The following is a 25005-nucleotide window of genomic DNA, read 5'->3' on the forward strand; positions in this document are numbered from 1 at the left end:
GTCCCCTCTACATATCAGTCTGCACTGATAAACTAATAGAAGATTTTAATCACTTGATCAGATCTTACGGGAGTGTAAAAATGTTACGTTTAATTTATGGAGTTAAAATATATATATATACACTTTCACTGTATTCCAGCCAAATAAAATAAAAAACATCTTTCGTCAAAAGAAAAATATAATAAGACATACATTGGCAAAATTGACCTTGCTCTGTGATTAAACATCACTTTGGAAATATGAAAAATTAATTACAATTTCACAGGAAGGCTTATCATTTTGACATTAACCGCGTGTTGAATATGAAGAGTTCAGATGCAAAAACTTCTAAATGCCTTCTAAAATGTTCTCCTAAACTGAAAATTTTTCTCAGCCTTATATACATTTGTTCAGTTATTTCACTTGAAAGGCAATGAAACTAATTTATTCGTCACTATAAATGTAAAAGTACTGAGCCAACACACAAAGTTGGTAAAAAATGCTAATTTTAAAACAAAACATCAAATGGCTTTCAGAGGTTTTTTTGCAGCTGAACTCCTCATATAATGAGCAAATGTCTCTGTATGCAGTACTTTTGTCATAAACTACTTGTCTTGTCCTCATTGGTCAGTCTCAGCAGGTCATTGTTCGTTCACATTATTAGGTGTTTGAGAAATCCTTGGCTTGTCCCTCTGCTGTCCGTTTCTCTAATGAGGGCCCAGGTTTATGACAGAGACTAATTCTGAGCTCCTGTTAACAGCTTCTATCTGTCACCGCCACTGCCACTCCAGGTCATTTATCACCGCTCGCTCTTTGGCTTTTTCCTCTCGCTTCTGTCTTTCTCAGTCTGTGTGAATGTTTATTGTTTCCAGGAACCAGTTAAAGCGAAAGTTCGCCCAATGGTCACTTGTGCACTTTACCTTTCAAAAGTTAGTTTCCTTACACTTCTGTTCCGCATTAAAGGGATAGTTCACACAAGAATAGAAAAAAACCTCATTATTTATTCTTTCTCATGTGGTTTTTACCTTTAGGAGTTTCTTCTGTTGAGCATGAAAAAAAATTATTGAAGAATTCTGGTTACTTTCGCATAGAAGGGAAGCATGGTGGCTCAGCGGTTAGCACGTCGTCTCACAGCAAAGAGGTCATTGGTTCAAGTTAAGAGCGACCTCTGAAATAGAGACTAAAGCCTGGTTTATACTTCTGCGTCAAGTGATCGGCATGACCCACGGCGCATGCAACGCGCGTAGCTGTGCATTCATCCTTCTGTGCACTCTGCAATAACACTTCTAAAACGCTAGCTGGCAGTGAGGTGTTTATGTTCCTCTGAGTCGAGTTTCTTCGCTGGTGTTTCTTTTTTTTCTGAACGCTTCCTTAATGTTCAAGTGGTTCAATGTCACTCATTTTAAGGCAGGAACCGGCGGACGTGCAACAACTTTAAACATGAAGTAAACACAAAACAAAACTTTCCATCCAGAGCTCCTTCACTGGGCTCCACACTTGTAAACAGTCGCTCCAACTCCGACTCGTGTGGCTATTGGTCCTACATTCATCAGCAATACCAAGCTGACCAATCACAGAGCTTGTGCTTTGCATCGTACATGACGTTGCAACGGTCAGTTACATTTGAGAGGTGCGCGTCAGCGATGGCCATGGCGAGGGTAGGTTGTGCCGTAGCATACCCGTGCGCTTGACGCAGAAGTATAAATCAGCCTTAAGCCAAAGAAAAATGAATGAATGAATAAACTTCTGTAGAGTAAAAAAAAACTATGGAATTCAATGGGTTTTAGCTACATAACCTACTTAACTTTGGGTTCAACAGAAGAAAGAAACTCAAAAATAAATTTGACCTTTTTTTTGGATGAGATATGCTTTAAAATATACTAATAAAAGTGAGAGTAAATACATTTGAACTGTTACAACAGATTGCTGTTTAGAATCAGTGCAGATAAGGATTTGTTCACCCAAAAACGAAAATTCTGTCATGTACTCATTATTCTTTGGTTCCAATCCTGCTAGAGTGTAATGTGAAAGTTTATTTATGCAGAGAAGGTCAGGCAAGCAATGGTCAACACAGGAGCAAACCGATGCATAGGGGAACTCCAGAGTCATAGTCATAAACAGGCAGGTTGGTCAAAAGGCAGGCAGCAGACAGGAATAAACAAACAAAACAAAGCAAGGATCAAACACAACACAGCAAGGCAAGGAAAACACATCGTAATGTTAACAATCAGTTCAACGAGACACTCAACAAGAAAAGTCTGTGTGTTAATGTGATTGTATAAATAGTCCATCTAATCCAGGGGTCTCAAACTCAATTTACCTGGGGGCCGCAGGAGGCAAAGTCTGGGTGAGGCTGGGCCGCATAAGGGATTTCACAAAAAAAAAGTCCTCAAATGTCATTATTAACAGTTGTAATTATTTCTTCTGAACATGAAGTGTCCTGAACATTAATAGAACATTGAGTGAAGATTATGAACAGTTCTTCTGAACATGGCATCTTTTGCCTACTTCTTGCTGCCAGAGACTTGACAGCGCTTCTTCTCACAAATCTGAACCACATTTGGCTTTAGAGCGGAAGCAGTTGAGACCCTCAGTATGGCTTGAAGATGATCATCATTAAGTCTAGACCTGTCTAGACTCACTCAAAACTTCCATTCCCTCACCTAAAAAAAAAGGCGTATATATGTATAAATAAAACACCCCCAACCCACTCCAGTCACATCAGTCTGTATCTACCTATAATATATATAAGATGCAGGCTGTAGCTAGATAGGTGGCAGGCTGCAGATAGGTAGCTAAGTGGCAGGCAGGGGCGGGAACAGCTTACCTTGGTTCTGGCCGGCGCGAGTTCCCGCTGGCACAGCGTCTAACAAAGGGGCGGGGTGTGTGGTGACGTCACCGGCATCCCCGCCTCTTTGTTTACACGGCGGGCAGGGGAATGCCAGTGACCGCTGTGTACGGATAGAATCAGCGGAGCGGAGAGCGCTCTCTCTCGGTTGGTGCGGGCCACAAAATATTGCACTGAGGGCCGCAAATGGCCCGCAGGCCGCGAGTTTGAGACCCCTGATCTAATCAGTCTTAGAGCGTGTGTGAGTTAGCAATCAGCCAGGATTAGGAACCGGTGTGTGTGTGCAGTGCATGACTGGATGTTGTAGTCCATATAATAGAGGATTTGTATGCAATACTGTGTGTTTACCAGAGATCTGCACAGGCTGGGTCGCTGGTGATCGTGACATTGAGTTTTTATCTTCTGCGAACACAAATAAAGGTATTTTGAGGAAATTTGGAAACCTGTAAGAATAGACTTCCATAGTGTTTGTTTTTCCCACTATGAAAGTCAATGGTTACACGTTTCAGCTTTCATCAGAATATCGTCTTTTGTGTTTAAAAGAAAAATAAACTAATGTTGGAACCACTTGAAGGAAAGCAAATAGTAAGTAAATCTTCATTTTGAGATGAACTATCTCTTTAGAAGCTTCTGTGATTTATATTTGAACGTGTTTGCCTGCTTTTCTCCATATGGACTTTTCAGCCATGGTCAGTTTGCTCAGTAGCTCACGGTGTACGGTGGTACGGTGTCATACTTGGGATGTGAAGTGCTTAGGTTTGAGTCTGGTGATGTAATGCTCTATATAATAGATAAAAACAATCTAATATTATGGTAAAGCTGTGAGGGCGGGCATCATGGTGGCTAAGTATTTAGCACTGTCACCTCACAGCAAGAAGGTTGCTGGTTCGAGTCACCGGTTGGGCCTGTTGGCATTTCTGCGTGCTTGTTCTCCCCATGTTGGGTTTCTGGTTTCCCAGACAGTACAAAGACATGTGCTATAGAAATCAGGTTATTCACCCTCATTTTCCTCTAAATTGCCTCTTTTTTGTTTTTATAAGCTAATGAATGTACAGAACTTTCTTGAGGTGTGTGTTGAGAACTTTTAGAGCTCAGCCCATCATGCTTTGCAGGTTTTGTGATGCACATGAACACCCAGTCAAGCTAATAATTGTCTGACCTGTCAGTCACCTGCCAGCAGAGATGAAGATGGATGGACATGATGTGTGTGACTTAACAGAGCCTGACAGCTCTTCAAAACCAGCTCAGCTCATTACAGGGCTGCAGCTGATATTCTTTTCTGCAAATATTTTAAAGGGGACCCATAATGCAAAAATCTTTTTTATAAGGGTTTAAACACATTTGTGTGGCTACAATCTGTGAATATAGCCTTGCTTCTAATAGTAAAAATGTATTGATTTTATTTTGTAAAATCACACTTGATTAAAACAGACTGATGAAACACCTTGATTGACATTTTCCTTTTGTACGTGTCATCAGAGGGGGAAAGCCCCGCCCACTAGTCACCATCTCTCCCTCATTATCATAGGACGTCAGTCTTGTTTTTGAACCTGCCACTATGCTGATAGGGATTTGTAGCTCTGCCCTCTTATAAAAAAAAAAAACAATCTGATTTAAATCTAAAGCTACAGTCACCAAAACAACACAATTAGGATCAAAGCATAAAAGGGTCAGTTTCAAAGAGTTATAAAACCTTATTTTTAGCAGAAACTTCACACACACACACACACAAACACACAAACACACACACACACACACACACACACACACAAACACACACACACACACACACTAGGAACATTAGAGACTTATTGTACATAGTGTAAAAAGGGGCAAAATAGGTGCCCCTTTAGGTAAATGTAAATATATGAAGGGAATATTGAAGGTGAATTTTGCTGAGTAGGACCAAATGATCCAGTTTAACACAGCAAGTAAATATTTCTTGCTAACTATTTTACACAAACTGCAAACATCAATGTTATTAATTAGGAATAATTTCCCATTGAGAAATTATTGTAGTTGTTGTTTTGATTAATTTAATTCTGTTGTCAATGACTTGCATAAGTAACCTAACTTTTCTTTAGTTAACCTAGTTACGCCTTTAAATAGCATTTTAAACTAAATATAACAAGTAGAATATTATATTTACTGTCATCATGGCAATGGAAATTAGTTATTAGTAAGAGCTAATATTAAATCTATTATGTTTAAAAATGTGTTGAACAATGTTTCTCTGCATTGAAGAACACTTGGGGAAATATTGGAAAAAAAGTATTAAAAGGAGGGCTCATAATTTGATATTTAACTGTAAAAAATACTCAATAAAAGGCAATAAGCGCCTTTTAAACACATTAATCACGTTGATTTAAATAATTGTAATGCTTTTGTGTATTATATATCATATTACTTATGAAATAACCAAAAATGTTTGAAATCTTCACTTCAAGCTTTTATTAAACTAAACTTTTATTTTACTAAGTAAGACCAAAAGATCCAGTTTAACACAGCAAGTAAATATTACTGTATAATTTCCAATTATGCTTTCTAATGTCTTTTAGTTTGGCTGGAATAACATTAAGAGTAATTTCCCATTAAGAAACTGTTATTGTTCTTCTTCTTTTAGTTGTCTACACAAAAAATACTGTTGTCCAATGACTGGCATAATTAACCTAACTTTCCTAAAAACCCTTAAAGTATAAGTTTTAAACTGCACTTTAAATATATCAAGTACAATATTATATTTATTCAGTAAATGCTGGATAAGTTGGTGGTTCATTCCGCTGTGCCGACCCCAGAATAATATTGGGAATATTGGGAAAAAAAGTATTAAAAGGATGGCTCATAATTTGATATTTAACTGTAGAAAATACTCAATTAAAGGCAATAAGTCCCTTTGTAAGACATTAATCACGTTGATTTAATTAATTGTATTGATTTTATGTATCATATTACTTATGAAATAACCAAAATTTATTGAAATATTCGCTTAAAGCTTTCAAATGTGCCCTGTACATTATTCATTCATTCATTCATTCATTTTCCTTCGACTTAGATCCTTATTTATTAGTGGTCGCCACAGTGGAATGAACCGCCAACTTATGTAGTATTTGATTTACACAACGCATGCCCTTCCAGCTGCAACCCAGTACTGGAAAACATCCATGCGCTCACATTCACACTACACTATGGCCAATTTAGCTTATTCAATTAATCTACACCGCATCTGTTTGGGCTGTGGGGGAAACCGAAGCACCTGGAGGAAACCCACGCCAACATGGGAGAACATTCAAACTCCACACAGAAATGCCAACTGGCCTAGCCGGGGCTCAAACCAGTGACCTTCTTGCTGTTATTTGACAGTTCTAACGACTGAGCCACCGCATTGCCCTCCCCTGCACTTCACATGCATATTTAATCTTGCAGAATGATTTCAAAAACATAAGTTGATGATGTGCAGTGATTTGCAATGCATTTCAAATCATTTGTATTGCATTTTGACTTAAATCTATGCCATTTCCTTACTTCTTTATTTGCTGTACGATCCTTTCTATTGCTCAGGAGGTTACCAGCTTCCGCTGTATGTCAAGCCAGAGATTGTCCTTTTAGAAGAAAACTTGTCTAATTTCCAATCTAACAAGTGAAACATGACATGCAGATGATCATTCCTGGTGTGATACAGGATAGCAGCGTTTGTTTGCTCTCTCTCTCCGTTCATTACTAGGACTGTAACATATTGAAAGACACAGGGTGGTTATTCCATTATTTATAATGAAAACATCAGGCAGGTGAAGCACAAGCACACAGCGCATCTCCTGTAATTGACTCATTTATTCCCGTTAGTGGCTCATTCGTCTGTGGCTTGTGATGAATTAAACAGCCGGGCCGCGTCCCGTCTATAACCTCAGTGTTATTATCAATATGCCACACACACACACACACACACTGCTCTCCATGAGTGTGTTTCTGTCCAGTGATCGTCAGATTGCCTGAAACCTGCCGTCCATCTCTCACAATGCTAAACAACACCACCACACCAATACAACACGGTAATAAAATCACTGTTATCAAGATCTGAATCGCATAAAACACCCAGAGAAAACAAAATCAATGAAAACTCGTTATTTTGGGGAAATTAGTATCACAGAAAAAACCCTTTATAACTTTGGGATGAATCCTGGAAGGGATGTGCTGGGCTCATATGGAAAAAAGTAATTTATAGACGTAAATAAAGTGTTACTATATATCTCTCCATATAGTACTATATATAATAATAATAATAATAATAATAATTCCTTACATTTATATAGCGCTTTTCTGGGCACTCAAAGCGCTTTACATAATGGGGGGGAACCACCTAATCCACCACCAGTGTGCAGCATCCACCTGGATGGCGCGACGGCAGTCATTTTGTGCCAGACCGCACACCACCCACCAGCTGATTAGTGGAGAGGAGAAGCTGTGATGAAGCTAATTATGATCTGGGGAGGGTCAGGAGGCCATGATGGACAGAGGCCAGTGGGCAGATTTGGCCAGGATGCTGGGGTTAAACCCCTACTCTTTTTTTCAAAGTACATCGTGGGATTTTTAATGACCACATAGAGTCGGGACCTCGGTTTAACATCTCATCCGAAAGACGGCGCTCACTGAGCAGTATAGAGTCCCCGTCACTATACTGGGGCATTAGGACCCACACAGGCCGCAGGTTGAGCACCCCCTGCTGGCCTCACTAACACTACTTCCGGCAGCAACCTAGCTTTCCCATGTGGTCTCCCATCCAGGTACTGACCGGACGCAGCCCTGCTTAGCTTCGTGTGAGAGTTGCAGAGAGCTAGCTGCCGACAATCTCTGCAATGACTCAAATCACTGATTAATAAAGTCATCTGGAATGGCAAAGAAAGCGTTCCTGCAGGACTCCCAGAGTTCATTAAGATTTTTTGGATTTATCTTTAATGCCTCCTCCTTCATCTTACCCATGACATGCTCAACAATGTTCATGTTTGGTGACTGGGCTGGCCAATCCTGGAGCACCTTGACCTTCTTTGCTCTCAGGAGCTTTGATGTGGAGGCTGAAGTATGAGAAGGAGCGCTATCCTGCTGGAGAATTTGCCTCTCTTGTGGTTTGTAATGTAATGGGCAGCACAAATGTCTTGATACCTCAGGCTGTTGATGTTGATCATCCACTCTGCAGATCTCTCGCACGCCCCCATACTGAATGTAACTCCAAACCATGATTTTTCCTTCACCAAACTTGACTGATTTCTGTGAGAAAATTGGGTCTATGTGGGTTCCAGTAGGTCTTCTGCAGTATTTGTGATGATTGTGATGCAGTTCAACAGGTGATTCATCAGAAAAATCCACCTTCTGCCACTTTTCTAAATGATCAACTAGAAGTCAAGTTATTATTTTTTGCTCTTACAACTGGGATCAATGACAAGACTTTTGTCAGGTAGTGTACACTATTGTGTATTATGTGCAAATTCTGATTAACTATAGCATAGATGTTTGGGGCATCGGATAAAACACAAAAGCAATATATGCACTATATCTGTGCTTTACCAGCACCTCTCTTCTCTGACTCTACTAAATTATACAATTGTATATCCATTTCAGTGGAGTACAGTAAATTATTTTGCACAGTGTTAGGTTCTGCCAAAAGTTAAATGAGTTTGTTACTGACTATTGGTCTTCAATAACTGTTTCTGCTGCCCCTGAAGGCAGACTACAGGTTTGGGTTTTCTTCCTCTTTATAACCGTGAAAAAATTATGAACAGACCCTGAAGATGAAATTCAGTGACATTTTTCCATTTCAGAAGTTAATGAACCGTAGGTAAAAATGTGGATTAGTAATGGGATTATTGATCCCGTTGTTTCTTCATTATCAGCAGGCGCCTCCTTTAGAAGAGACGTGCATTGCAGTGAGATTTCAGATTATATGCAAATTCTACTGGGCTAAAATACACAGAATACACAGTTATGAATAGCCAGTTGAGCAGCAGTGCAGTGATTGGCCGCAGGGCAGAAAATGAGCGTCTCTGGTGAGACGTAGGATGAATGGAGGATCTGACTCCCCAAGAGCAGCTGCTTAAAGAGGCACTCGGGACCCTTAACCTCACGCGTCCCGCGGGACACTCAGGGTTAATGGATGATGAAGGAGAATATCATGCTGAATCACAGACACAATGTGCACATGAGAACACAGACAAAAAGAAAGAGAATACTGGAATATGCAGCGCCTGTCTATATGTATTTGTGGACATTTGAATTTATACAGTAAAGTCCCATTAGTTAGTCAATGTCACCCATATGGGAAAAATACTATAGTAATTATAGCAAATACTAGTGTTTTTAAACCATGCCACATGCAGAAATACTATAGTAATGCATAGTAAAGCGTTTTTGAACAATGCCACATGCAAAAATTCTATGGTAATGTATAGTAAATATCAGCGTTTTTGAACCATGCCACATGCAGAAATACTATAGTAATGCATAGTAAAGTATTTTTGAACCATGCCACATGCAAAAATACTATAGTAATGCATAGTAAAGCGTTTTTGAACCATGCCACATGCAAAAATACTATAGTAATGCATAGTAAAGTATTTTTGAACCATGCCACATGCAAAAATACTATAGTAATGCATAGTAAAGCGTTTTTGAACCAAGCCACATGCAAAAATACTATAGTAATGCATAGTGAAGTATTTTTGAACCATGCCACATGCAAAAATACTATGGTAATGTATAGTAAATACCAGCGTTTTTGAACCATGCCACATGCAATAATACTATAGTAATGCATAGTAAAGCGTTTTTGAACCATGCCACATGCAAAAATACTATAGTAATGCATAGTAAAGCGTTTTTGAACCAAGCCACATGCAAAAATACTATAGTAATGCATAGTGAAGTATTTTTGAACCATGCCACATGCAAAAATACTATAGTGATGTATAGTAAATACCAGTGTTTTTGAACCATGCCACATGCAATAATACTATAGTAATGCATAGTAAAGCGTTTTTGAACCATGCCACATGCAAAAATACTATAGTAATGCATAGTAAAGTATTTTTGAACCATGCCACATGCAAAATACTATAGTAATGCATAGTAAAGTATTTTTGAACCATGCCACATGCAAAAATACTATAGTAATGCATAGTAAAGTATTTTTGAACCATGCCACATGCAAAATACTATAGTAATGCATAGTAAAGTATTTTTGAACCATGCCACATGCAAAATACTATAGTAATGCATAGTAAAGTATTTTTGAACCATGCCACATGCAAAAATACTATAGTAATGCATAGTAAAGTATTTTTGAACCATGCCACATGCAAAAATACTATAGTAATGCATAGTAAAGTATTTTTGAACCATGCCACATGCAAAAATACTATAGTGATGTATAGTAAATACCAGTGTTTTTGAACCATGCCACATGCAATAATACTATAGTGATGTATAGTAAATACCAGTGTTTTTGAACCATGCCACATGCAATAATACTATAGTAATGTATAGTAAAAAATTGTGTTTATTTACAATCTCATGGCAATTCATAACTTTTTGATTTAGTAATTCGTATGGATTCGTACGGTCTAATTCGTACATTTTAGTATGATTTGCTCATCACCCAATGACGGTTAGGGTTGGGGTTGGGTGACACACCTCCTTTTTAAAATCGTACATTTTTGCACGACGGAGCTTGTACGAGTTAGCCACTAAACTGACAAAACGTAAAATAATTATGTTTCCTCGTGAGATCACAATTACAATTAGGTTATTAATCCTTTTTATTAACAAAACATGTTGACAATACAGAGACCACTTTAAAGCTGTTGTTATTATTGGTTCTCTGGATTTGCCAATAACAATTAAGCATTTTATTTCACATTTGAGCCAAATAATGACAATATTGCCTATTTTGAGCTGCTTTACAGTTGAACTTCTATTTGTTTCACTATTTAAAAACTTTCCAACACCAGAGTTTTCTTCCTGCTTTACTTCAATAATGTTTCCAGCATTTGATTTTTGCTTTAGAAGTAAATATAACTTGATGTATTAGCCAACTCAGTGCTTTAATAATGAAAGTGAAAAACATTTCCGAGAGCAAATCCTTCTTTAAAGAGCTTAATGTGCAACAGACCTAAAACTATGATGCACTGATGCATGTCATTGCTGTAAGTTTGGATTAACTTTTAAATGTTTAATGTTTCTAAATTAATCTATTGAACTCAAACAACTAGAAGATGATTTTTTTAATCACACTCAATTATAAATCAGTCAGTCAGACTATTTGAACACTTCTGCATAATGTTGCATGAAGCAGATGTTCAGTGAGGGTCAGACAGCTGATGCTGTGCTGCTCTGAATTTGATTGATATTCAGTTCAAAAGGTGGCTTGTTTAGAAACATGCACAATTCTTTCTTGGCTTAGATTAGCAGTAGGTTAATGAAATCATTATCTCATGGAGGCTGGAAATGCAGTTGGTGCTTGATTTTATCTGTTTGTTTTCAGCAACATAGTGGTTAGCACTGTCGCCTCACAGCAAAAAGGTCCCTGGTTCGATTCCCAGCTGGGTCAGTTGGCATTTCCGTGCGGAGTTTGCATGTTTTCTCTGGGTGCTCCAGTTTCCCCCACAGTCCAAACACATGCGTGAATTGATTTACTAAATTGGCCGTAGTGTATGTGTGTGAATGAGTGTGTATGGGTGTTTTCCAGTACTGGGTTGCGGCTGGAAGGGAAATCGCTGCGTAAAACATATGCTGGATAAGTTACCGGTTCACACTGATAGATATGGGCCAGTAGTGGCCTTCTGCAAGAATACGCACTAGAATAGCTCTAGGATTATCATCCATACATGCTTAATCATCTATATCACATACGGCTGCAGACGAAAGTTGACAAGAATTATTTATATTATTTATTAAATTTCCCATTAATTGTATTTGATTAACGCCTACCCCAACACTAAACCCAACCATCACAGTAATGTAAAAATAGATCTGGATCTGAAGTCTTCTCTATGAGCATAGCTAATTGACCATGTGGATGGATAATAACAGCCTTCTGAGCCTACCAGTAGCACATAAAGAGTCAATACTGATAGTTTAAAGTGTGTATGTATGTATGTATGTATGTATGTAGGTAGGTAGGTAGGTAGGTAGGTAGGTAGGTAGGCAGGCAGGCAGGCAGGCAGGCAGGCAGGTAGTTTAAAGCTATATATTAGCCCCTAAAACATCCATGCTGGTAGTTTAAAGCTATATATTAGCCCCTAAAACATCCATGCTGGTAGTTTAAAGCTATATATTAGCCCCTAAAACATCCATGCTGGTAGTTTAAAGCTATATATTAGCCCCTAAAACATCCATGCTGGTAGTTTAAAGTTATCTATTAGCCCCTAAAATATCCATGTAGGTAGTTTAAAGCTATATATTAGCCCCTAAAACATCCATGCTGGTAGTTTAAAGCTATATATTAGCCCCTAAAACATCCATGCTGGTAGTTTAAAGCTATATATTAGCGCCTAAAACATCCATGCTGGTAGTTTAAAGCTATATATTAGCCCCTAAAACATCCATGCTGGTAGTTTAAAGCTATATATTAGCCCCTAAAACATCCATGCTGGTAGTTTAAAGTTATATATTAGCCCCTAAAATATCCATGTAGGTAGTTTAAAGTTATATATTAGCCCCTAAAATATCCATGTAGGTAGTTTAAAGCTATATATTAGCCCCTAAAACATCCATGCTGGTAGTTTAAAGCTATATATTAGCCCCTAAAACATCCATGCTGGTAGTTTAAAGCTATATATGAGCCCCTAAAACATCCATGCTGGTAGTTTAAAGTTATATATTAGCCCCTAAAATATCCATGCAGGTAGTTTAAAGCTATATATTAGCCCCTAAAACATCCATGCTGGTAGTTTAAAGCTATATATTAGCCCCTAAAACATCCATGCAGGTAGTTTAAAGCTATATATTAGCCCCTAAAACATCCATGCTGGTAGTTTAAAGCTATATATTAGCCCCTAAAACATCCATGCAGGTAGTTTAAAGCTATATATTAGCCCCTAAAACATCCATGCTGGTAGTTTAAAGCTATATATTAGCGCCTAAAACATCCATGCTGGTAGTTTAAAGCTATATATTAGCCCCTAAAACATCCATGCTGGTAGTTTAAAGCTATATATTAGCCCCTAAAACATCCATGCTGGTAGTTTAAAGCTATATATTAGCCCCTAAAACATCCATGCTGGTAGTTTAAAGTTATATATTAGCTCCTAAAATATCCATGCAGGTAGTTTAAAGCTATATATTAGCCCCTAAAACATCCATGCTGGTAGTTTAAAGTTATATATTAGCCCCTAAAATATCCATGTAGGTAGTTTAAAGCTATATATTAGCCCCTAAAACATCCATGCTGGTAGTTTAAAGCTATATATTAGCCCCTAAAACATCCATGCTGGTAGTTTAAAGTTATATATTAGCCCCTAAAATATCCATGCAGGTAGTTTAAAGCTATATATTAGCCCCTAAAACATCCATGCTGGTAGTTTAAAGCTATATATTAGCCCCTAAAACATCCATGCAGGTAGTTTAAAGCTATATATTAGCCCCTAAAACATCCATGCTGGTAGTTTAAAGTTATATACAATGGGAATCTAAAAGAGTGTTGAAATTGGAGATGTACCAAATTTTAGCCAATGAAAATCTATTGTCCGAAAGTACGTTACATAACCATCATAGTACTGTAAAAACAGATCTAGAGCTGATTAACCATGTGGATGGATGATAGCAGCCTACCAGTAGGCACAGAAGGTCCCTACTGACCCATATCTATCAGCTGATAACCACTGATAACGCCCATTCAACTGAGCGATAACATTCAAAGCGGGTGGTAAGATCCACATTGTAATGTAGTCTTATTCAAATGTAAACAAAAGGGAAGCCTCTGGTAATTGGAGCACTGGACTACATAGGCTGTTTTCTTCACAGGAAAATATTATTTCTTTTTTTACCGCAAATGCTGGAGCTCATAGGCATGACAATTAAAAAAGCATGTTATCGGGTCAGGAGAGCCTGGGGAGGAAGATGCCCGTTAATAGACTGAACATTTTCTACATGCACTCCAGGGTGTGAGAGTGACCCAGTTTACATCAGACCTTCAGTTTAAGCGAGAGAGAAAGAGAGAGAGAGAAAGCAGTGACGACAACATTGAGTCTAGTCTGTAATTATTTATAATGGTTATTAGAGCGGATCGGACACAGACGAGTCAGAAGAGTTCTAGGCCAATTAGCTTCATGCACTTGGTAAATGTCAACATAGAGAGCGCTGGTTTAAAACCACATGCATATTCTCGCAGAAACAAAAAGGTACAAAAGCTGTCACGCTACCATTTAAAAAGTTACAATTTTGAACTTCTATGTTAGCACCTAAAGGATCCATATTGGTACCTTAAAATGATTAGCACCAAAGCGTTCATGCTGGTAGTTTAAAGTTCTATTTTAGCCCCTACAGTGTCCATACTGGTAGTTTAAAGTTATATATTAGCCCCTAAATTGTTTATATGGGTGACCTTAAAGTTATATTAGCACCTAGGGAATCTATACCTTAAAGTTATTAGCCCCCAAAGAGTATTTACTTGTGACCTTAAAGTTATATACAGTATTAGCATCCAAAGAGTCTGTAATAATATCTTTAAGTTTTTAGCACCAACGTGTCTATACCGGTACCTTAAATAGCACATAAAGAGTCCACACAGGTAGTTAAAAGTTTCATATTAGCCCCTAAAGTGTCCATACCGGTTGTTAAAAGTTTTATATTAGCCACTAAAGTGTACGGGTAACCTTAAAGTTATATATCAGCACTTAAAGGGTCTATCATAGTACCTTAAAGTTATTAGCATCTAAAGGGTCCATACTGGTACCTTAATTTTTTAGATTAGCAAATAAAGAGTCCACACAGATGGCTTAAAGTTATATATTATCCCCTAAATTGTTCATATAGGTAACCTTAAACTTGTAGCACCTAAAGAATCTATATAAAGTTATTAGCTCCCAAAGAGTCCATGACCTTAAAGTTATATGTTAGCACCTAAAGTGTCCGTACTGGTAGTTTAAAGTTATATATTAGCACCTAAAGAGTCTACAATGGTACTTTAAAGTTATAACCACCTAAAGGGTCCATACCGGTAGTTTAAAGTTATATATTAGCACCTAAAATGTCCGTACTGGTAGTTTAAAGTTATATATTAGCACCTAAAGAGCCTATAAGGGTACTTTAAAGTCATTAGCACCTAAATGGTCCATACCGGTACCTCAAATTTTGATGTTAGCACAATAATAGTCGACACAGGTGGTTTAAAGTTATATATTAGCCCCTAAAGAGTCCACACTGACACCTTAAAGTTATTAGCCCCTAAAGAGTACGGGTAACCCTTAAGCACTTAAAGAGTCTATGATGGTACCCTAAAGTTATTAGCACCTAAAGGGCCCATACTGGTACCTTAAATGTATATATTAGCACATAAGGAGTCTACAAAGTAATTAAAAAAATATTTATTAGCCCCTAAAGTGTCCATACTGGAAGTTTAAAGTTCTATGTTGACTCATAAAGTGTCCTTACTGGTAGTATAAAGTCATATATTAGCCCCTAAAGTATCCATATGGGTAACCTTAAAGTTATGTATTAGTACCTAAAGATTCTTTAATCTTACCTTAAACTATTAGCACCTAAAGAGTTTACAATTGTACCTTTAATGTTATATATCTAATTATATTGGTACCGTAAAAAAAAAAAGAGTATATAGGCATCCTTAACTTCTATGTAAGGTGACAGCTTATACCTTTACTTCAGTTTCGGTACCAAATTCACTCTCAGAAATGAACGCACACAATGGTTTGGGTTTGGATTGAAGAGATACAATATTTTGGGTTCGATGTTGAAACATTACACGGTCTGTCCTAAAATGATCATATTGTGGTAATAGAGAAGCGTGGACAGAATCTGTTTAGATGAACACAATCAATGTTAATTACAGCAGCAGAAATGGCCTTGACCAAAGTTGAAATTTGCATTTCTGAATGTCTTCGCTAAGGAGATTTTTCTGGTGTAAAAACCTGCAGATCCTGATCAGATGGTTGAAGAAATCATCCGAGAAGAGGAAATTCTGTAGAATAAATTTGAAAACTAAATGGTGGGCGGTTCATTCCTCTGTGGCGACCCCTGATAAATAAGGAAATAAGCCAAAGGAAAATGGATGAATAAATGAACTAAATGGTGAGAAGAAATTTGAATTAGACACTGGAAAAACTGGAAAAATGTTTCTTGCAAAGGTTGTTTTATTTGATTAAAAAATATTTAATTTAAAAATGTTGTAATATTTAATTTTCCTTCAACTTCGTCCCTTTATTCATCAGGGATCGCCACAGCAGAATGAACCGCCAACTTATCCAGCATATGTTTTACACAGCGAATGCCCTTCCAGTCGCCACTCAGTACTGGGATACATCCTTACTCAATCATTCACACACTCATACACTACTGCCAGTTTAGTTTTCCCAATTGGCCAGGAGATGTAGAGTGTCAGATGATCCATCACCATATCTAAAATGTAAGCATCTTGACAGCACTTATAAACACAGCAACACAGCTGTCTATAAGTACGTCTGTTTTGTCCATAATTCTCAGAAATGTTCAACACAACATTGAACATTACATTGACTTTAGAAATCAATAATAAGACTGCACATTTTCTTTAAAACTCACAGCTCACTGCTCTGAACCAAATCATTTCATTTGTGCATAGCTGAAAACCAAGTAACTCTTAAACTTTGAAGGAATCTTAATCGATGTTTATTTTTAGCTGGTTTAAACACATTCGCTTGCAGATTTACTTCAGCATTCAGAGGCTGATAAAACTCATGCACCAGCATCTGCACTTCTTGTCAAAAAGAGACGCTGATGGCAACAGAACTAAAGAACATCTTGCAGGAAAACGACAGAGAATATCCTCATATCTCACAGACAGGTGAGGGACATTCAGAAGAACGTGACGCTTTAGTATGTGTAACCAGAAGATTACCTGTGTGCAAATCTGACAGTGCCTGCATGACGATAAAACCACTGGATCATGCTAACATGTCGCTGTGATGCTAAGAAGATTTCCCTAAATGACAAAGACTGGGGCTTCTTTCATCTCGGTTTAAGTTGGTTTCTCTAAGCCAGATATTTAAGTCACCATCTCTGGTCAAACAGCCCAAGAGTTGTCCAAAAGCTGAATTGTAAAGTAGAACGCTGGATGATTATGAGCTAGCATTGAAATCCAGGATTTTACAGCTTTACAGATTAAACATATTTTGCAACATCAACCAGAAGGACCGAGGGCGTTCTGCTGTCCTCGACTTCCAGTCCAGATCATTCAATCAAGCATTCAGGTCACTTTTGAGTCCAAAAAAGAGATTTAGTTTACCTTGGGAAGACAATTCATTCTTTTATTAAGCAGTTTTTATTTGTGCTAAGTAAACTATATTAGCTGGTCAAATCATAAAGACTGCTGAGGGGGTCGTCATCATCATAATCAACCCAAGCACACAAACTCAAGTGTGTATTACAGTCTTGGCATATGTGGAATATTACCATGTTTTTGTTGTTGTTTTAATATACACTAATCGGCCACTTTATTAGGTACACCTTACTAGTACCGTTTTGGACCCCCTTTTGCCTTCAGACCTGCCTTAATCCTTCGTGGCATAGATTTAACAAGGTACTGGAATTATTCCTCAGGGATTTCGCTCCATATTGACATGATATGAGATCATGTGACTGTGGAGGCCATTTGAGTACAGTGAACTCATTGTCATGTTCAAGAAACCAGTCTGAGATGATTCACGCTTTATGACATGGTGTTATCCTGCTGGAAGTAGCTATCAGAAGATGGGTACACTGGTCATAAAGGGATGGACATGGTCTGTAACAATAATCACGATGGCTGTGGCATTGACACGATGCTCAAGTGGTACTAGTGGGCCCAAAGTGTGCCAAGAAAATCTCCCTTACACTATTACACCACCACCACCAACCTGAACCGTTGATACAAGGCAGGATGGATCCATGCTTTCATATTGTTGACACCTTATTCTGACCCGACCATCCAAATGTGGCAGTAGAAATCGAGTCATCAAGGCATCAACAAGGCATTTGTGCCCACAGAACTGACGCTCACTGGAAATGGGTCTTTCCCACTGTTACCAGTTTGCCTGCCATTTACGTTGGCGGACTTGAAAGGCAGAGAGGAGTTGACCACGATGACAGGGTTCAAGTCAGGTGAAGAACGGTCCCAGAAAGCAGGAAAGACAAAAAAATAATAAACTAGACAATAACAGGGTGAGAATGTGGTAAAACCTGAAAACGTGGTAAAAATCAGCCGAGGACTTTTCTTTTTCTGGATTGCTTTTGAAAACACTGTCGGTTGGGTTTAGGGAAGGAGGAGGGTGGATCGGTCAGTCAGTCAGTCAACAGTGGCCTCTGGTGGATTTACGTGAGAACAGCAGGCACAAATTACACTTGCAAGAGATATTTGGGATTTCAAAAAGAGTACACAGCGTCCTCTGGTGGATTCGCGAAAACTGCAAGAAAAAAAAATAAAAAAAGTAGCTCCTGGGACGTATTTGACGCTCTCCAAAAATGTATATAGGGGAACTTTTTCAGTGTGAGCTTATATATTATTTCTTATACATTACATCATTTCAAACTACTAAAGTGTCAATAAAAAGTCACTTTGTTAAACTGTAGAGTTGAACATTCAACATCAAAAGTCAACAAAGCAGAGATCAACATGCCATATGCAATTCACAACCATAAATAAACAGAAAACAATACCGAAACTGTTAATTCACAGATATTGTTTTACAGCAGAACAAGCGAAACACACACACACACATGCATAAGCAGGTTCATGACCCACCGCTAAACTCCTCCACAACTCTGTGCCAGAACTCTTGCTTTAAAAGACAAAACCAGGCTTCACCTCAAAGGTTCACCAAGGGAAACAGGAGAGAACGATCACATTACTGAGGGAAACTTTTAAATTAAAGAGACCCAAGTTGGAGGGCCTTCATGTAGGCCTGAGGGAACAATGGCTGCTTTCTGTTTCCGTGCGACTTCAAAGCTGTGTGCGGTAAAGAAACAGAGTTGTGCTTTGTTGTGGAAAAGCCACAGATGTTGCTGTAGTTGTAAGCTCTTCAAGAGGTTTTCAATGGCCTGAGCGTCCCACACGCAGATCCTTAATGCTCAAAGGTCTCCATGCTGTGCTTTTTAAAGTGCTGTAGCGTCATTTCACTTTAAAATTGGGGCAAATGTTAGTGTCAATGCTAAGAATTCAATTTAAAATACAGACTTTTTTTTTACAAGTATTGTCTGCAATGTGCAGTGCTCAACATATAAGTACACCCCGTCACAAATCTGTCTTTTAAATTCATATTAATAATAGGAAGCTATACAATATTGTATTTGTGCATATACATTAGATTAGTCAGTACTGAAGCCAAATCTGGAGCTTATTTAACAAAAATAACTTAAGATAATGGTCCAAAAACTAGAAAAGCCAAATTTATATGTTATAGAAAAATATTAAATGCAAATTTTAAAAAGAGGAAAAATCAAGAGAAGCAAAGAAATGGAAAAATTTTGTTGAAATTTTGTAGCTTGAAATTTTAATTTCTCCAATATTTAGCTTGAATTTAATTGTATTATCTTTCAATTTCTAAATATGTTTAGTGACTAAAATATTGTTTTAATAAATATATCTGTTTAATAAATGTGTTTTGTTTAAATGCGCAAAAATACATTGCCTATATTCACTGAGAAATTAATAAAAATATTAATTATCAAAATGGGATGTACTCAATTATGCTGAGCACAAAATTAAACCACACTGAACTGAACTAAACTGAACTTCAACTCTGAAAGCTGAACTGACACTGTTTCAATTTACTATAATCTTCTGTGTGGAGCTCCTTTGACACAATCCACATAGTAAAAGAGTTATAGAAATAAAGATGAATTGAATTGAGCACTGTACATCAGACTGACAGATTTTATTATGATTTATAATTTATAGAACTTCAGAAACATGTTCAGTCCAATACCAGTGTAGTTTTAATATCATTGTTAATCTCTGTACATAGTTAATTCAACCTGTATATAATGTTCATAGTACATCCATCTGTAAATACCACCCATAGTTTTGCTATAATTGCACTTTATAACTTATACCTACAGTTGAAACCAAGAGTTTGCACACACTCTAAAAAAAGCATTATAACCTTTTTTTTTTTAATGTTTAATGGTAAATCATACTAAACGTTTACTATTTTAGGTCCATGAGGATTACCTAAATGATTTACATTTGCTAAATGCCAGAATTATGAGACAATTTTTATTTTTTTGAGAAATTTATTAATTAATTAAAGAATTTTATTTTAGTTTTTATTAGCTTTTATTTTATTTTAGTTTTTATTAATAGGTGTTTTTTTACATGTTCTACTTTCAGTTTAAATATAGTACATATTTGTAGCACATTGTTTAATTTAATGCTACATTTTTTTTTAATATGCTTTAAAGTCAATGCTAAGAATTAAATAAAAAATAGAGTCACTACAAGTATTGTCTGCAATGTGTATTAGACTGAAAGATTTTATCATGATTTAAAATTTCTAGAATTTCAGAAATATGTTCAATCCAGTACCTGTGGTATTTTAGTATCATTGTTGATAGGCTTTTGTAGTTGTTATTAATAGTTTATTTATTTACATTTTATGCTTTCAATTTAAATTATTTACATATATTGATATGTGTGTGTGTGTGTGTGTGTGTGTGTGTGTGTGTGTGTGTGTGTGTGTGTGTGTGTGTGTGTGTGTGTGTGTGTGTGTGTGTATGTGGTATATTCAGTTTAATTTAATGCTTAAATATTTTTAGAAATAAGCTTTGTAAAATATTTTAGCGTTAAAATCAACTAAATGAAAGTTAGTAGCAATAACAGCTTGATAATAAGATAATTAATAATTAATAATTTTTATATTAATTTAAAATGAACTGTTTTATAGTTTAAGTTTAGTTTTTTATGTTTTACATATATTTTTATTTATTAGGGAGGGGGTGATTGCATTATTTACTTAATTTTTATGTTTTTGTCTTTAGTTTAATTGTTTATTCATATTTTATTATTAATAAAAATGGCCCAAGTATATTATTATTTATGTTATATATTAATATTTGTAAATTATATTTAATTTAAAAAATGTTTAAACTTGATAGATAAAGATATACATGCAGGGCATAAATCATAATTAATTATTGTAATATATAGGCAAGCAGTAGTTTTATGTTCATATATTTTTGTTTGTTTGTTTAAAAGCTAATTTTCCTCATCCCTGGAACTTGTATGTTTAATTTAAAATGTAAAGTGGTTGCCTTTCCATTGTTTGACTGCAATAAATGAATGTATAATTGCAACTTATTAATTTAATTATGCAGTATCCAGAGACAAAAAAATACATTTTCATAAAAGACCTAAACCACAATTGCTGTTTTAAATGTTGCAAATATATCTTTAGTGACAAACACACTTTGTAATACTTCTTTGATCCTTTCACTTAATCCAGATGCAATAATTCATTAATTGCATCCTTCATCTCTCCCCAAAATCACCCCCCTCAAAAATAACCAGTTCTTTTATGATCCAGAGCTGCAAACACTCGACGGATTTGAGCTGTTCGTTCTGCTTTGATGATTGGACAGCGGTAATCTTCAAAGGCACAACTCTTCATTCTGACTGGCTGGAGTTCTGATCAAACTCCCGTGTGTTCACTTTACTCCAACATTCTCCCGCGATTCAAGAGGCGCAAGTTACCTCTCTTTTGGGAACTAAAGGATCGACAGACCCTCATAATGCACCATGACCCACTGCAGGCTTTCCTTCAGGTGCGTAAAGACCAGCCAATCTCTGACATAAACTTTGCTAACTTGTAATTTCAGGAGTTGGATTTGATGTGGTTTTGAGCGATGAATTACTAAAAGCTGATTAAACTTTGAGTCAAGTTTTCACATTTTTGGTATGTTTGTTATAATGATGCTGTAATGTTTATTTATTTTTTTGTAATTATCTACACTGTAAAAAAAATCCTGGTTGCCTTACATTTTTAAGCTAAATCAAATTAACCTTTTAAGTCCATTGAACTTATATTACTATGTGAAACTGACTTAAAACTGCTTGCATAACTGATAAAATGAAGTTAGAACGTGATTAACATGTTTAATAAGTTACAATGAACTAAAAACATGCTGTCAGCACTAATTGTTCATATAATTTTTTATAGTGTAGGCTATTTAAAAGAGTTCGGAAGGTTTTAATCAATTGAATGTTTTAAAGAAACAGAGCAACAGTAAACAAACACCTTTTGTAATTAATTTTAACTATTTTGAATATTAAGACATTAAAATAAGCCTATAATAAAAATGAAAATTGGCTAAATGTTTCTAAATGTTTCTGATAGTCAGGTTCAGTTTCAGTAAAGAATCAAGTAAACTTATTCATTTCAATAGGCCAACTAGCCTACTATAGTCCTGAGACCCAAAGAAAATGTTTGTTTGTTTTTTCTGTGATTTCTTGCATCCTTTGGGTTAAAAAAAATCCACAATTTAGAGTTTTTACATTTTGTTTTTATTTTTAATTTTACAGCATATCCAGCCTGATCTCACGAGAAAACATAAGTATTTTACGTTTTGCCAGTTTAGTGGCTAATTCGTACGAATTCGTACGAGTTCAGTCGTACGAAATGGTACGATTTTAAAAAGGAGGCGTGGCCCCACCTGACCCCACCCCTAACCCCAACCGTCATTGGGGGATAAGCAAATCGTACTAAATTGTACAAATTAGATCGTACGAATTCATATGAATTAGCCACTAAATGAAAAAGTTACGAATTGCCGTGAGATTGTGTTGGCATATCCACTGTAGTTGACCACCGGACCATTTTAGTTTGAAACGGCTGCCACTCAGACAACAAAACAGTACAGGATATGGCTGTAAAGGGATCAGAAAGATTCGACCCTTCCTATCTGAACATGCAGCTCAACTCCTTGTTCAAGCTCTTGTTCTTTCCAGACTAGACTATTGCAACTCTCTACTAGCCGGGCTTCCAGCTAACTCTATCAAACCTCTTCAGATGCTTCAGAATGCAGCAGCACAAGTGGTCTTTAATCGAACCTAAAAGAGCACATGTCACTCCGCTGCTCATCCGTTTGCACTGGCTGCCAGTTGCTGCTCGCATCAAATTTAAAGCAATGATTTTTGCTTACAAAGCGACTTCTGGCTGCTCCCCTTCTTATCTGCTCTCACTTCTGCAGATCTATTGGCCCTCCAGAAACTTGCGTTCTGTGAATGAAGGTCGCCTCTTGGTTCCATCCCAAAGAGGGAAGAAAACGATTTCCCGAACGCTCGCGCTCAATCTCACCAGTTGGTGGAATGAACTCCCTAACTGCATCAGAACGGCAGAGTCACTCGCTGTCTTCAAGAAACGACTAAAAACTCAAATATTTAGTCTCCACTTCCCTTACTAATATGCAACTACCTCTCTGACTCCTCAACTAACTACAAAAAAATTATAAATTACTAATGCTTTCCTTCTTAGACTTTACACACCTGAAACTCGACTACAGCACTTATTCATTGTTGCTCTTATAGTTGTGTAAATTGCTTCCTTGTCCTTATTTGTAAGTCGCTTTGGATAAAAGCGTCTGCTAAATGACTAAATGTAAATATTAATCCAATATTAATGTAACAAAAACAAAACAAAAGCCATTTTTTCCTTTTGTATTGAAATTCCTGAAACACTTTAGTCTGAAAAACCCAATGTTAAGTGTAGGTTTTCCAATATTTGACCCACCCAACATTCGGTTAAAACAACCCAGAATATTTATAGCTTTGATTTTGGGTATAAGGTTTGCAGGTCACCACCTTGCAGAGTAAGACATTTTACGCATTGATTATGTTTTATTTCAGGATCGAACATCAAGCTCAACTCCAGAATCCATCAAATCATCTCCCTTGATGTTGCTGGAAGACACCTGTAATCGCATTGGCCGTGCATCCCAATCCATGGAGTCCTACATCCCATATGCTTCCCCAAATAAACTCTTCCATCCCTGGAGAAGTACTGACTCCACTCATCTATCCCAATCAACCTTCTCTATTCCTCCTTTACACCAGGACATGCCACTGACCGAACACTTTGACTGTTCACCCCTGAAGATGTTGCCTTGCCCATCCTCATGTATTTCAACCTGCGTACCCACACACACCGGACTCGTGCACGCGCAGAGACATTTGGCACGGGATGACATCCAATGGTGGAGCTCCGCCAATCACTCCTCGGCGCATTTTCAGCTCACACGTGGGTGGATTTTGGGTCAGCCAGAGTTTGGCCACTATCAGTCCCAAATCCTGCTGAACTCAAAGTCACGACAAAGCCGGAGATGCATGTGTCCTAATTGCCAGAAAAACGCCGACACGCCGGGCAGGAGAAAGCAGCACGCCTGCCACATACCAGGCTGCGCGAAGGTGTACGGAAAGACATCTCACCTGAAGGCGCACCTGAGATGGCACGCGGGGGAGAGGCCCTTCATCTGCAGCTGGATGTTTTGCGGGAAAAGTTTCACGCGCTCGGATGAGCTCCAGCGACACCTGCGCACACACACCGGGGAAAAGCGATTCACCTGCCCGGACTGCTCCAAGCGCTTCATGCGCAGTGACCACCTGGCCAAACACCTGAAGACACACCTGATGAGGAAGAACAGAGGGCTTTTTCCCATGCTGGATCACATCAACAAAACTCTTGCATCTTAAATATACTTCTGTAACCATTTACTGGATGTTGTCGTATGAGCTTTAAAATAAATAGGCTGTGAATGAAATCTGTGGTTCACGTTTTTAGTTTTCTCCTTTTATTTATGCTTTTGAACTCTATTATGGAATCTTGTTCTTTCTTTCAACAACTTTAAACATTGAAAATGTACTTTTAAAAATTGACTTTAATTAACATTTTTAATAGTTTAAAGTGATAGAGTCCTATTTTCTGGGTTGGTGTTTTATGTTACAGTACAAACAA

General features: G+C 37.3%; 1 protein-coding gene across 4 annotated transcripts in view; it reads left to right on the top strand.

Annotated features, from left to right (window-relative positions):
• The window catches only part of sp5b (Sp5 transcription factor b), an 86255-nt gene extending 61446 nt beyond the window's left edge, over positions 1-24809 (top strand). For 2 of the 4 annotated variants that reach the window (XM_073953587.1, XM_068221875.2), the window contains 2 exons: positions 21583-21820; positions 23901-24809. In XM_073953587.1, coding sequence (XP_073809688.1) covers positions 21788-21820; positions 23901-24743 — 876 coding nt within the window. In that variant the 5' untranslated portion in view covers positions 21583-21787 and the 3' untranslated portion in view covers positions 24744-24809. The remainder of the gene's footprint in view (positions 1-21582; positions 21821-23900) is intronic. The other 2 variants (XM_073953586.1, XM_073953585.1) reach the window with 1 other exon arrangement.
• The last annotated feature ends 196 nt before the right edge of the window (positions 24810-25005 follow it).

This window comes from Danio rerio, chromosome 6 (assembly GCF_049306965.1).
Source record: "Danio rerio strain Tuebingen ecotype United States chromosome 6, GRCz12tu, whole genome shotgun sequence".
In the NCBI taxonomy this organism is placed as follows: domain Eukaryota; kingdom Metazoa; phylum Chordata; class Actinopteri; order Cypriniformes; family Danionidae; genus Danio; species Danio rerio.